Consider the following 13,873-nt stretch of genomic DNA (forward strand, 5'->3'; position numbering starts at 1 on the left):
TCCAGATGTTTTGGATTACAACTCCAATCAGTTCCAGAATACACAGCCAATATGCAGGGCAGATGCAATTTGTAATCAAACAAGTAGGGAGAGTGATGTTGCACTCAGGTCTTGCTTGCAGTCTTCTCATACGCATATGGTTGGCCACTGGGGGAATGGGATTTTGGACTAGATCAGCCTTTGGGCTTATCCAGCAGGCCTGGTGGAGGTTGGGAAAGTCTACTTTAACCCAACATTGTTTATTTTCATTCAGCAGTGTTGTGGTCCATTTTGAAGTACATGAGTTCATCATAGTATTCCCAAGGAGAGTCCAAATATATTGACCCATTATTATATGCATACCAAAGAGCAGTAGAACATAGCATAATACCTAATTTGATACAACCAGCCAGACTGCAATCCTGGGCATAGCGTCCTGGGATAAACCTGGTTGAAGCAACAGAGCCTTTTTGCTTTATTTATTTTTTTCAATTTATTTTTATTAATTTTCCAAATTATTACAAATCAAATCAAACCAAATTAAATTAATTTAGGTTTTTTGCTTTATTTTTTTAAATTTATTTATTTATTATTATTCTATCACACAATGTTAGCAATGCAAATGGCAATATCTCTCTGCAAGATTGTCTGCATTTCTAATTAAAATCTAATGGTTGCATTTCAGCTAGCTGAAGATCTTTTGTCAAAGCTCTGGTTAAGTCTTTGCAGTCAGAAGTCAGCACCACTAAGTTCACTGGAGCTTACTCCCAGGAGACCATGTATAGGATTCCAATCATGCTGAGCCTAATAAAGTGCATGACTTTTTCCATGCTAATGTGTCACAATCAAACCTAAAAGCTGCTCTGGCAGAGGATGCCATCACATCTCCTCTGGAAAAAGTCCCAGAGCTGCAGTTCCAATGCTCCCTTATCCACCACACCACTATTCTCATCTCATTACTCACATGTCCCTCCCACATCACAACTTGTCTTCAGCTATTTGGGATTAATTCTTTGGTCTTTCACATCTATCAAGTAGCACAGGCTGACCTAGATAGGATGGCTGCTGACAGTGGCTTATGCTGGCGCAAGAACACTGGCCTCCACTTGGCACTAGCCACCCTATCCAGGTAGGCACTTGTTTGAATAGGCTCTGGGGATGCAATTCTTTGCACACTTACTTGGAAGTCAGAAGGCCTTACTTCAAAACAGGTCTACATAGGGCATTATACAGTTTTCTGTAATGGTGCGTTCAACTAGCAACAACCGGTCTGGCTACAGATCTGAGAAAGAACTTGATTTTAAGGACCGTACACTGACAAAAAGCAGCAAAATGGATCAATAACTAGGACCAGGGCCAGATTTAGGTTTGATGAGGCCCTAGCTACTGAAGGTAATGGGGCCCTTTATATATCCAGCTGTCCTTGGTCAACAACAAATGGTCGCTGTTTTTTGTGTTGAGTGTTGAATTTATGGAAATTACCACTCAACACAAAAAACAGCGACCATTTGTTGTTGACCAAGGACAGCTGGATATATAAAGGGCCCCATTACCTGATAGATATCTAAAGCCATCTGCACATAACAAAATATGTATTTTATCAAAGTAATTGTTGAACTGAAATACAATTAAGAAGAAGTATATTAATAGTGAAATTTTTTGAGGAGGGCCAAGAGAGTAGGGCCCTAAGCTATAGCTTGTTTAGCTTATACAGTACATAAATCCGGCACTGATAGGACTCAACAGAAAGAGAGTGGGGCAGCTTGTCCGGACTCTGGAGTAGCCCACCCACCCAGCCTCAGAGAGATGGGAGCTATTCTGCTGATGTCCTGCTTGCGGGCTTCCCGTAGACAGACATGGAGGAAACAGGCTGCTGGACTAAAAGGGGCCACCGGCCTGATCCCACGGGGCTCTTCTTTTGGCCTCACACCCGAAAGCAGTCAGGGTCGCCAGCGCAGGAGAGACCAAGAGGTGCCGCAGCCGGGAGGCGAACCCTCCTCAGCCGCCACCGCTCACCTCCGAGCAACTTGGGCACCTTCCCGATGCGGTTCGTGATCTCCGCGGTGAGAACCGAGAAGTCCTGCTCGTAGCCCTCGAAATCGGAGGACATCGTGACAGCGGAGAAGTCTGGTTTGGAGGGGGGAAAGCCCAAGCGAAACGGCCCTTTGAGAAACAGAGGCGAGTTGACGGGACCTTCTTCCTCCTCGTCGTTCTCCTCCTTCTCCACCACCGCCGGCAGCCGAGGAAACCAAACTCGCCTCAGCCGCTCGCCGCTGCTCCTGTCAGCGCTAGACTTCCGGGTTGCGCTCCATCAACAACATTCCCCCGCGGAGCCGCCGGCCGCGAGGCAAGGTTCCGCTGGACCGCCCGACCACCTTCGCCCGTTTCCAACCTCTCCTGGCAAAGAAGCTGCTCGGCTTCTAAAATTAGAAGCCTCTTAAATCAGGCGGCGGGCTGAATCGGCCTCGCAAGTTAGTCCGAGCATGGGCAGAGAGCTCAACTTGCTCGCTCCCCGCACAGAACGGCGGATCCCGTTTATCCCGACGGCACGGAAAATGTGCGCCGCTTGTATTTGAGGGACATATTTCCGAGCGCACCTGCCAGGTAGGTGAGGGCGCGACGGAGTGAGGGCGGAAGCGGAGGGTTATCCGTCCGGGTCCTACCAAGGTGCCCCGGGGAAGTGGCCGCGCGGAGCAAGCGAGGGAGCGAGCAAGCGGAGGCGGCGCGCGGGGCATGGCTGGCGGGCGCCGTCTCGGGAGGACGCGGCGGAGCCTCTGGCTGGAGTGACCCTCGCCCTGCGCGGGTAAGGCGCCTTGTTCTGCCCCGGGCGGGAAGGGCGGCCGCGGAGCCACCCGACCCTCCTCGTTCTCTTCTGCCAAGGAATCCCAGAGGAATCCCTTTCAGCCCCTGGGGAGAGCAGGAGGGCGGGGCGGAGGAGCGGCTGCGTCGCGACCTGCCTTCGCCCCGCTCTCCTGGCTTCCTTTCGACCCCTTCCTCCTCTCCAGCTTTGGCCATGAGGTTTCCGCCTCTTTCTTTCTGGGTCTTCGATTGCTGCCAGACAGGCAGGCAGGCACCCAACAGATAGCGCTTTTCCTTCCTCTGCCGTTTCACCTGTGGAACTGCTGCCTGTTGCGCATCCTCTAAGAGACCGAAATGCCGAGAGGCCCTAGTTAGCGGGTGCAAGACCTGCTCCCTCTTTTCTCTGGCCGCGTATTTCAGGGATGCATTTAATTATTAGCCGTTTATTTGGGTTTTATTAGAGAGTTCTCATGGAGAGACCAACGCCATGGCAACAAGCCCTGGAAAAAAAAAGCCTCTGACGGCTTAAAGAAACCATCCAGTGGCTTTCTTAAGTAGGATTTCCTTTTTTAATTATTTGCAGAAAGTTTTGTGTTTGTGCTCCTCACATCACATTGCTTGATCTGAAGGCAGCCCTGTTTAGGGAAGTTTTCAATGTTTGATGTTTTATTGTGTTTTTAATTTTCTGTTGGGAGCCGCCCAGAGTTGCTGGGGAGGCCCGGCCAGATGGGCGAGGTTTAAGTAATAAATTCTCCTTCTCCAGCATTTTACAGACTTCTCTCCTTCGCTGCGCAGTTCAGTGCTAGTAAGCTAGAATGGGGGCAGCTTTGTCACATTTCCCTTTATTTTGTGTTCCAGGCCCTTGGCCTGAAACTAAGTAGCTTCTCCTTTAGTGTTTTCATACTGCCAAGTGGAATGGTGAAATTGACTATTGGAAGCCAAAAATTCTGCAAGCTTCTAAGGGTGGATTCGATACTTCTACGAAAAGACCAAGGCAACGTGATAGTCCGGAGGCCAAGCAGAATGTGGGAGCAGACATAGTAGCAGCAAGTTATGAGGACATTTTCCACATCAAGGTCCACAATAAGTATTCCCCAAATTTCTCATAGCTGTTCATATGTTGTTAGGGAAAAATTGTAAGAACTACCTGCTCTGGGCAAGCCTCACCCTCTCTGTTGTGGAAGCGCCACCTAAAGTTGAGTAACTCCCTGAAGTAGGTAGATTATGTGATTCAGATGTAACTGATGTAGAGTTGTAATAGTTTCTTGGTCTCTTCTGTTAACTGACTGGAAGTCAGCAATATCCTGTAACAAAATACAACAATATATTTGCCAGTAGGCAATTGGGGCTTAAAAGAAGTTTAACTTTCACAATTTGTGTGCAAAGGCCACAAATAAATAAATCACTCTGTTAAGCAGTTTGGTTATTTAGTATTTAACTTGTGCAAAAGAAATAGTGTGTGTTCCATACATTGATTATATTTAATGACAGGCTGAATGTTGCCTCTGCTGTTTCGCTCTCATCTGTTATAATGCAAAATCACTTTAAATGTACAGGTGCCTGATGGACACCTTATTCTTTCATTGTACATTACCAAGAGGAAAACATAACTAGCTGAATGGACTGGAAGCAGTGGCTGAAATCCAAATAGCTGTTTAAGCACCTTCAAGGGGTATGTGCTACCAAATCTTTTCTTTGAAAAGCTGAACCCACGGTCACATCACAAACTACCAGAGTCTCAAAATCCCTTTGAAGAAAGATAGCCCCATCGGACACATGATTCTAGTGTCACGTTTCTTGGAATCCTTGCCAAGAAGTACTGAGGATACAGCAAGATGAGTTCCTTATGCTTTCAAGAACAGGCTGAGACGAGTAACTCAGAAACAGGAAGATTGTTCTGTCTGCTTAGTGAAATAATTGTGCCTCATTTCCTTAAATAAACAGCTGTTTTTGTGTATACCAGATGGGTCAGAATAGACAGGACGGCTATTGTCTGGTTTGGTTTCCCCCCCCCCCCCAACCAAAAGCAGTATCATAGCTTGTGACTGTTTTATTCCATAGATGAATCAGATTTCATGTTAAATGGTGCTTTTTAACAATCTGAGAGCTGGGCAATAAGCAGAAGAGGGAATGAAGGGCACAAGGACGAAGTCTGAAGGACACATGGCTCATTTTCAAGCCAATAAACTGTGGGTTATTGGTCTGATATTGTTATGTCTGAACTGAGCCTGTGTGAGAAGCAGCGCTACATTTGTCAAGCTGTTTTTGTTTCTAATCCAAATAATTTATCTTTGAAAGTATTGTTATTACTATTGTTTACTTTTTCTCCCTCTGTTTAGGTGTGTGGTAGAGGCAGCCTTTCCTTCAGACACTCATGCTGAAGAACTTCTGCACCTGATGAGTCTACCAGATAACCGCAAATGGCTTAACTCCAGCTACTTTGCACTTGCTATTTGGACATGTAACCATTGCTATAGAGATGAAAACTTATGACAAGTGGAAACATATACCTGAAAGGAACCACCTGAAATAGGAATTCACGTTGTTGCAAAATGGGAATGCTTTGTTCAGTTATCAGGTTTGAAAATCTCCATGAACTGAAGCGACTGTGCCACTGGGGCCCCATCATAGCTCTCAGTGTAATAGCAATATGTTCTGCCATGGCTATGATCGATGCTGTTCTGTGGTACTGGCCTTTGGATACAACAGGAGGAAGTATCAACTTCATCATGCTCATCAATTGGACTGTTATGATTCTCTACAATTACTTCAATGCCATGTTTATTGGGCCTGGATACGTTCCCTTTGGATGGAAACCAGTAAGCAAATGAGATATCTTTTTTAACCCTTCACTTTGTGTGTGTGTGTGTGTGTGTGTGTGATCACAGCCTCCTTCCCAAACCTACCAGATCCTAGCCTAGAACAGGATCTCTGGACCTAGTTTTATGATCTGTAGAATCGGGTCAAGATGGGAGCTGAATTTTCGCAGAGCACCATAGGAAACTCACCGATAACTCAGTCACCATCTTGAGCAATGTTTGTTGAGTATGAAATCAGCACCACATATGTGAAGTCAAATTCAGTGATCACCTGGTGGCCTCTGGTGAGTAAAAATTGCCTCCAGGTGACAAGGTGTACTGACTGTGCATTAGCTGCCAGTCAGATTACTCTCTTCTAAGGGGAACGTTCAAAATCTTCTTTCCTTGGAACAAGATGGTTTAGAAACAGGTTCCGTTTCTGGTGGCTTCCTTGTAAATAAGTCCTGTTGACCAAAGTGAGACATGCAGCCTAATTTAATGTGTATTTACTTACTAGGACTGCAAAGGAAGAAAGATGTTGGGGAAAACAACAACAGGACTAATGCCTAGGACAGGAACCTTTGGTTCTCCAGATCCTACAGGACTACAGTACCCATCATTCACCCACCATTGGTCATGCTGCCCAGGATTGGTGGGAGATGGAGTCAAGCAACATCTGTAGGGCCACAGGTTTCCCACTGCTGGCCTAGGAATTTCGGTTTTATCTTCTGTAAATTTCTGGCGCCCCATAGCACAAGTGGAAATGTTAATACTTGTGGGGATTGGTGCTTAATTATGCAAATGAATATAATATACTGAATTCTCCTGCAAAGTTGGTAGTGCAGGGGGATTTTATGGGTAAAGGTTGAGATTGCCATCTCATGACTGCTCAACCCAATTAGAGAGGAAGCTACACCCAGACAGAATAGCAAAAGAAAGTGTAGACTATACGTTAGAGACTTGCTCCTTATTTGCCTTCTTTTTTCTGTTTTCGAGGAAAACTCTCAGGACTGCATGTATCTACAGTACTGTAAAATATGCCAGTCTTACAAGGCTCCCCGCTCTCATCACTGCCGAAAGTGTAACAGGTACAACTGCTTATGTTTGTATATTGTTCAAGTGCTCGGTTAATAATCGTATAATACCCAGATCTGCTAAAAATGGGGTTGGAAGTGGCCACTAATTAAGCTTTAGTGATTGGGAGTAGGAAGGACTGGCTGGTGGTGTGTTTGTTGAACAGGACTATTAAACTTGGATTGCTTCTTAGGTGTGTGATGAAGATGGACCATCACTGTCCCTGGATCAATAACTGCTGTGGGTTTCAGAATCATGCCTCCTTCACTCTCTTTCTTCTGCTAGCCCCTCTTGGATGTATCCATGCTGCTTTCATTTTTGTCATGACCATGTACACTCAGCTTTATAACAGGGTAAGAAAAAGCTCTTGACATCTACAGAATTGAGTTAATTAACGTCTGGAAATATAGGTGCTCCATCCCTCTTTAACCCTACCGTGTTTTACATCTGCAGATATAACAGGTGTCATTTGTCGTGTGATCAAATGCATGCCATCCTGGCACCAGTACTGCTGCTGTCTCTTCGTAAACATGTGACTTTTGCTTTGTCCCATGTCTAGACTGTGTCCTCTTTATTTTTTTCTGACCACAAGTTGGCTTTTCTGCTTATCTGCAAATAATCTCACAGGCACAGCTTAATACTGAGAATGTTTGAAAGCAATTAATAAATTAAGCTTGAGTAGAAAAGGAGAGCAAACCAAAGCATATTAATAAGAGAGAGACTTTGTAATGTAATCAGTGCATTCAAAAGTTCTTTCTGAGTTTGGGAGATTCCCCCAGTGGTACTTAGCACAAAATAGCGTGTGTGCCATCTGTTCAAGCTTGGGTTGTCTTTTTTAAAATGGGGACCGCACCAAATATGTTCTTCAGGCAAGACATAATTTCTGAGATGCTCAACTTGCTTAGGCGTGTAGTAAAATTTCTCAGTGAGTTTTGAGGCACTGCCAAAATACTGTCATGCAGAGGAAAGATTCCTACTGTTTGCTTCTTCAGTCAGCAATTTGCCTGAATTGCCGTTCTTGGTTTCCTTTCATAGGTATCCTTTGGCTGGAGTTCTGTCAAGATTGATATGAGTGCCGCCAGAAGAGACCCCCGCCCAATCATCCCATTTGGGTTGTCTGCATTTGCTGCATCTTTATTTGCTTTGGGGCTGGCACTGGGAACAACTATAGCTGTTGGTATGTTGTTTGTTATCCAGGTGAGTCTGATGGTTTTTCTTACAAAGTGGCTGAAATCTCTGAGATTTTGGTAGGACACCAACCCATGATGGGGGGGGGGGACATTCTTTAAGCCTTGTTATATTGCAAATCATTGTGTCTTCTGGGTCATCTTTTGGTGCTGAGATGAGCTCCTTTAAAGGTGTGTGTCATTGCCAATCAGCTGATCAAGGCGGACAGCACTCATTCAGCAAGCTCGCTGTCAGCACTCATCAGCTGATCGGCTCTGATGGGCTTCATCAGTCATACTTGGGAATTCCGGAGGGGCAGCTAAGTAGTGCAGCCCATCCCAGTCGCATCATTACAATCCCCACCCCACAAGTGTTGGGCAGGTCAGAGTGGTTTGGGAAAACAGTCACATGCCTGATTCAGACCCCTCCTGGGCCTAGTTAGACCCACGTGATAGAGGTTCCCAACCATGGCTATAGAGGTGAACAATTCAGAGAGTAGTCTTAACTGGTTGAGCTTTTAGAAAGTTGCTTTTTCTCTATGGCTATTCTGATGATGAAACATTTCATCCTTAAGATCAAGCAGGGGGTGGAAGGCTCAACTTGTGGTTCCACCATGATTTACTTGGTAGGCCCCACATCTGGAATAATCTCACCTGAGTTGTTTGTTTGTCTGTCTCCCTCATTGATGGCTTTCAGATGTCACCTGACAGTATTTTTATTTGCACAGGTTTTTGTAATCTGATAATAGAATGTTTACTCCTCAGAAGCAATGTAGGTATGGCAAATCACTATAGCCCAAATACCTACATATATGGCAATGTTACATTATATATACTGTTATATTCCTTGTGTTATTTTGATGTACATTGCTCTGAGCTTTTTTGAAGAAAGAGCGATCTAGAGATATCCCACATAAATGAAGGAATATAATTCACAAAAAGGTTTCTCTGTAGGGTCCTGAATGCAGACCCTGTTAAGTGATTTTGGTTTGATACACTTCTGCAGATAAATCTCTCTCCTTTTCTTTTTCAGTTGAAAGTCATTTTAAGAAACAAAACTTCAATAGAATCATGGATTGAAGAAAAGGTAGGGTTTCGTTCTGATGCATTTTAAAAATATATTTTGCATTAGAGCTGCTTGGTCAGCTGAGAAAGATCCCCCCCCCCTTTTAATTGAATGGAGGGAAACCTTTGCAGATGCTTCCCTCCATAAAGATCCATAAAGACAAGGCTACTTCTTCCACTGAATTGATGAGTGTTTCCCACACTTAAGCAATACTGTATATGTGTTGTGTATCCAGACAATAAAGTGAGCAGCAGCTCCAGAAACTGGAAATAGTCTTTTAATACTCACTGTGACTGTATCACTAGAGGTCAGTATAATATAAAGAATTTAATGCTTACTTGTATTAGATAATATTTGTTCAAGATGTACAAATGTGAAACATTTGTAGTTTACAAAAGCAACTCAAATTAGTAAAATCAAAGTTAGTGTTATACTGAAATGGAAGCAATTTTGAAATGGAAATTTTCTTATTATTACGTCTTTTAAAAATGCTCATTTTTGATACTTCACATAAAATTCCACAGCCATCTCTCTGGGCAAAAGTTGATTCATTTAATCTCTACATCATTATATAAAGAACCTCAACCTATAATAATAATCTATTTTTGGTCTTAAAAATACAAAGTCTTAAAAAGCTTATTTGCCTAGATACTTATATATCATAGCTCCTTGCCTCTGGTTCTTAAATCCGCCAGCCTCTTACCTTAGGACCCTGCAAATTGTAGTGATGCTTCTGACTCCTCATAGGTTCCTTTTGCCTGAGTACAGGAGTAGCAAACCACATGTTACTGGTCTATAATTTACATCATCCCAGACCACTGGCATGATATTTGAGGCTGTAAGAGTTCACAATATGTGGAAGGCTATCCATGTCCTGGCATGTAATTTTGAGTACTGGGTTTCTCTTTTTTTCCTCCACCTGACAAGTACACTGGGTGCTAGCTCCTTTTAATTCTATTTCTGGTCACTGTCCATTTCATTGGGAGTTGCGCATGATTTCTTCTGAGGCAAATGAGCCACCGTTCACTCTCTTCTGCTTCTTATATATTAAAGTACATACAATCCCTAGGCTGTGCCTACAACTAGCTTTAGGATTTTATTGTCGCATTGTACTTGCAGGCCAAAGACCGCATCCAATATTACCAAACAAGAGAGACCTTTATTTTTCCGTATGACCTGGGAAGCAAGTGGAACAACTTCAAGCAAGTGTTCACATGGTCTGGAAACCCAGAGGGTGATGGCTTGGAGTGGCTCACAAAGGAAGGCTGCCATCAGTACAGTTTGACTGTAAGCTACTATTCTTCATCTCCTCCCCCCACTATGAGATTAACTTAACTATACTGAAAGCTGAGAAATTGTACTCCAGTGAAATGCTATCTGTCTATTTCCCCAAAGACACTCAAAGCAGTTTAACAGTGATAACAACGGGGGGGGGGGGGGAGAAAATGTAAATCCCTAAAGAAAACCCCACATGCCTCAGTATACATTCAGAGCAGGAAGTTAACAATCTCCAACCCATTTAATGATTCCAGCAAAAATGCCACAGAACTGGGCCAGTCTTAATTCTCCTATACGTATTCTTTTGCAGATAGAGCAACTGAAACAAAAAGCAGACAAGCGAGTGAGAAGTGTAAGTATGTCTGCACTGCTGGTGTTTTAGCATATTGCACTGAAATCTGCCTGGGCTGAATTAATATATTAATATAATTTTTTTAAATGTAAGATAATGGGATTTTGAAGTTAGTTTTCAGTGATATTTTGGGGAAGCATTTTTGCTAGGCATGTGATAGTCTCCTTACAGAATAAAGCATAAGTGTATATTGTACAGGAGGGGTAACTAACTCATGGACTTTCCAGGCCCCCCAAAGTTTTTTGTGGCCTCCAAGTCTCCCACAATCTTTTTTTTAGTTGACTACTCCTGTGGTTCCCTAGTAGGAACAACACCAGTCGGAAACAGAAGTCTGAGCTCATGTCTCATTTTCAGCATGGATAAGGCACTTTGTAGTCAGCAAGTAGCATCAAGAAATGCATTTTTAACAGAATCTGACAAAACCTTCAGGTGCGGTACCAAGCAATAGAAGACTACAGTGGTGCCTGTTGCCCTCTTACCAAAGGCTTGAGGACGTTCATCACGACTCCATGCACTGAAGAACCAAGAATTTCGCTTCGCAAAGGGGATCAGATTTTAGCCACCAGAGGCTTGAAGTTAGTACTCACTTTGTTATTCAAAGTTCCGTTGAAAGATAATCCTGGGGTGAACAGTCTTACCGATTAATTTATTCATTCTCTTTCAGACACTGGATGTATGGAGACAAAATTGACTCGGCAACTGATGGTAATTTTGCATTTGTGTGCATTACACTTTTTAAACTACAGTGTTTCATTTCAATCTTACAATTTAATCCAAAACTGATTTTCCAAATTCATTACTTTTCAATGCTTCCAAACGCAACAGAACCAGTGTGAAACAGAACCAGGCCCTGGTTGGAGAAATAGATGTGGGGGTCGGATACAATTAAAAATTAAACATTTATCTAAACATGAGGCATTCATATTCTCGAGTTCTAAGGGCAAGGCCTTCTGAAGATAACCTAAGAGTAGCTTGCAAACAGCATGTAAAACCTGCAGAAAAGGAGAATCAGATCGACACAGCATCTACTAGTGACCCAAACAAGAGCAATGTGCTCACCACCCATCTGCTGACACCATATCTAGGCTAGATTTCAGCAGAATATTAACTGCTTGTCCATAAACTGACAAGTGTGTTATTTTGGTTAGAGATTGCTTGGCCTCTGTCATTTAGAGAACAGCCGACATCACCTGGAGAGTACCCCATTTGGCTCCCCCTGTTCTGCAATGATTTGGGGAGGTAGGGAAGTAAAGATGCCTGGGAAATGCTATGTTTTATGGCTAACTTCTGCTGTTTTCTCTCACTGCTAGATGGCAACAGAATCAGAGGCTGGTTTCCAAGGAGGTGCGTAGAGAAATGCCTGTATGATTCTGAAACAGATCAGCCGTCGGACAAGGAGAAGAAAACAAGATAACCCTTTCCCTGCCTTGCTTTTGGAAATGGAAAGGTTCCTTTTTGGACCACTGTCCTTTTACTTGAAATGTTCTGTACATTGTTCAGTTCATAAATCTATAGCAAAGTGTTTTTGTATGTGTGAGTGCTCACAAGGATGGCTCCCCTAGTGCCATAATCTTAAGTACTTTTTGCCATTTATAAAATGGAGAAAGCCATTCCATTAATGCCTTTTGATATTAAAACTTTGCAGGACAGAACATTTGACCTGTTTTCCTTTGTATTTAATTTTAGTACTGCTCACTTAAAAGTATCTTGTTTTATATTACATTCCATTGGCCTTTCACCCCCACCTTGGAAGCGGGGGGAAACATTTGGTGTAGTGACCGCCAATGCTGGTAAAAGATTTGATATCTAGGATTATTTTAAATTTTGAAATCATGTGCATTTCCCCCCCCCCCCAGAATCACACACACATGTATTATGTATGTATTATTATTCTATGGTGCATAGTGGCAGGTGAGCTTACTGCTAAATTGCTGGAGAATTTTTGCAGTAAATTTTTGTAGTAAAGAGAAAGTTGTATATTTGTCGTGAGCCTAAAGACACAATACCACATTGCATGTGTAGTACCTTCATTAAGTTATTCCTGTTTGCACTGATGGCTGAATGACGTGAAAATTGACTTTAATAGGATGTATGTTGATGAGAATTAACTAACAATGGGTCATTTGTTCATCTATGTTAAAGCAGGTAGTCTTAACTCAGGACCTCCTTTTTTTTCTCTTTCCTATGCCAAATCCTCTGGTTGTCTGAACTTCTTTCTCATAGGCCACGGGTGTTAATTTTTTTCGCGAAATTTGTTAGCTGCCCCTCAGCATAGGACAGGTTACAGTTAAAATACGGTAATCAAAGCAATAAAATGCATGGAGAAACAGCAACGCCAATAAAAGCCAACTGAACAACAATGACAGCCATTTTTATAAGATGTTGTAATGTTTGGACAACTAAACTATTCTCTGGTGTCAAAAAGAAAGTTTATACTAGTGGCGCTTCTTGGGGGGGGGCATTCTAAGCACAGGGTGCAACAACTGAAAAGGCTCTCAGTGCCCCTTCTAACATCAAATGGTGGGAGAAACAGAAGGACCTCCAGTGAAGGTTGTAAAGTCCCAGCAGATTCACATGGGTGTATCTACACACATATAAAAAACATTCTGAAAATCCTTTTTTTATATAAAAAAAAAGTTTTAAAAAATACATTGAATTTTCCATAAGGCTCGCCATCACCATCTAGTGTCACATTGTGTATCGCACTTAAAACACACTTAAAACTTTTTCTTTGCAGCCATGGTAGAAGGTGGTCCTGCAAGCAGCCAAATTCTGAGAGCCACTAAGGACTTCGAAGACAACACCCAGCACTCTTCTGTAATATTCACATTCTAAAGATCTGTAAATATAAATTAGCATGTGCAAACTTGCAGTTACAGGCTTTTGTCCCTCATCTGAAATACTTGGCACTTCTCTTTCAAACCACCCCAGATATATCATCCAAACCAGCTCCTTAGTTTCATTTCCCAACAGTTCCTGCTCCAAATTGGTTCAACCCCCTCCCCTCAATAATTTTAATGGCAGGTTGGATTTTATGGCAACCCCCCGCAAATTAAATATCCTTCCCAGATCACCTACTAATATTACCCAACCAAAAATTATTGCTCATTTCTCATGTCATACTTGTAGAATTTCTAGATGCTGCTGGACTAAATTTGGTTGACATCAGTTCAGGTTCTGAAAGCCCTGCTTAGCCGTGTAGTCTAAGCATGTAGAATCATGAGAGCTGCTATACAGGTGTAGACACTAGTTTTCTCAGTGTTATTTTGATCTTCAGGTTAAATGAGCGATTTAATGCAATGAGCACCTATCACATATTTAGAAACCAGTATTTCTGTGAAGTCTGAAAACCAGAACCAAA

The 13,873-nt window shown here is 42.8% G+C and overlaps 2 protein-coding genes across 5 annotated transcripts in view; one reads left to right on the plus strand and one right to left on the minus strand.

Moving 5' to 3' along the window:
* The window catches only part of VTI1A (vesicle transport through interaction with t-SNAREs 1A), a 236,113-nt gene extending 233,807 nt beyond the window's left edge, over positions 1-2,306 (minus strand). For 2 of the 4 annotated variants that reach the window (XM_083505034.1, XM_083505032.1), the window contains exon 1: positions 1,996-2,303. In XM_083505034.1, coding sequence (XP_083361160.1) covers positions 1,996-2,089 — 94 coding nt within the window. In that variant the 5' untranslated portion in view covers positions 2,090-2,303. Of the gene's footprint in view, positions 1-1,995 lie in introns of all 4 variants that reach the window. The other 2 variants (XM_083505033.1, XM_083505031.1) reach the window with 2 other exon arrangements.
* Positions 2,307-2,616: 310 nt separating this feature from the next.
* Positions 2,617-12,872, plus strand: ZDHHC6 (zDHHC palmitoyltransferase 6). Its single transcript, XM_083505008.1, has 11 exons — positions 2,617-2,782; positions 5,118-5,597; positions 6,573-6,664; positions 6,844-7,003; positions 7,686-7,847; positions 8,850-8,903; positions 10,002-10,169; positions 10,471-10,512; positions 10,942-11,087; positions 11,177-11,217; positions 11,823-12,872. Exons 2-11 carry the CDS (start codon positions 5,331-5,333, stop codon positions 11,924-11,926), a joined length of 1,236 nt encoding a protein of 411 aa, XP_083361134.1. The 5' UTR covers positions 2,617-2,782; positions 5,118-5,330; the 3' UTR covers positions 11,927-12,872.
* Positions 12,873-13,873: the final 1,001 nt, after the last annotated feature.

This window comes from Podarcis liolepis, assembly GCF_965112155.1.
Source record: "Podarcis liolepis genome assembly, chromosome: 5".
NCBI lineage: Eukaryota > Metazoa > Chordata > Lepidosauria > Squamata > Lacertidae > Podarcis > Podarcis liolepis.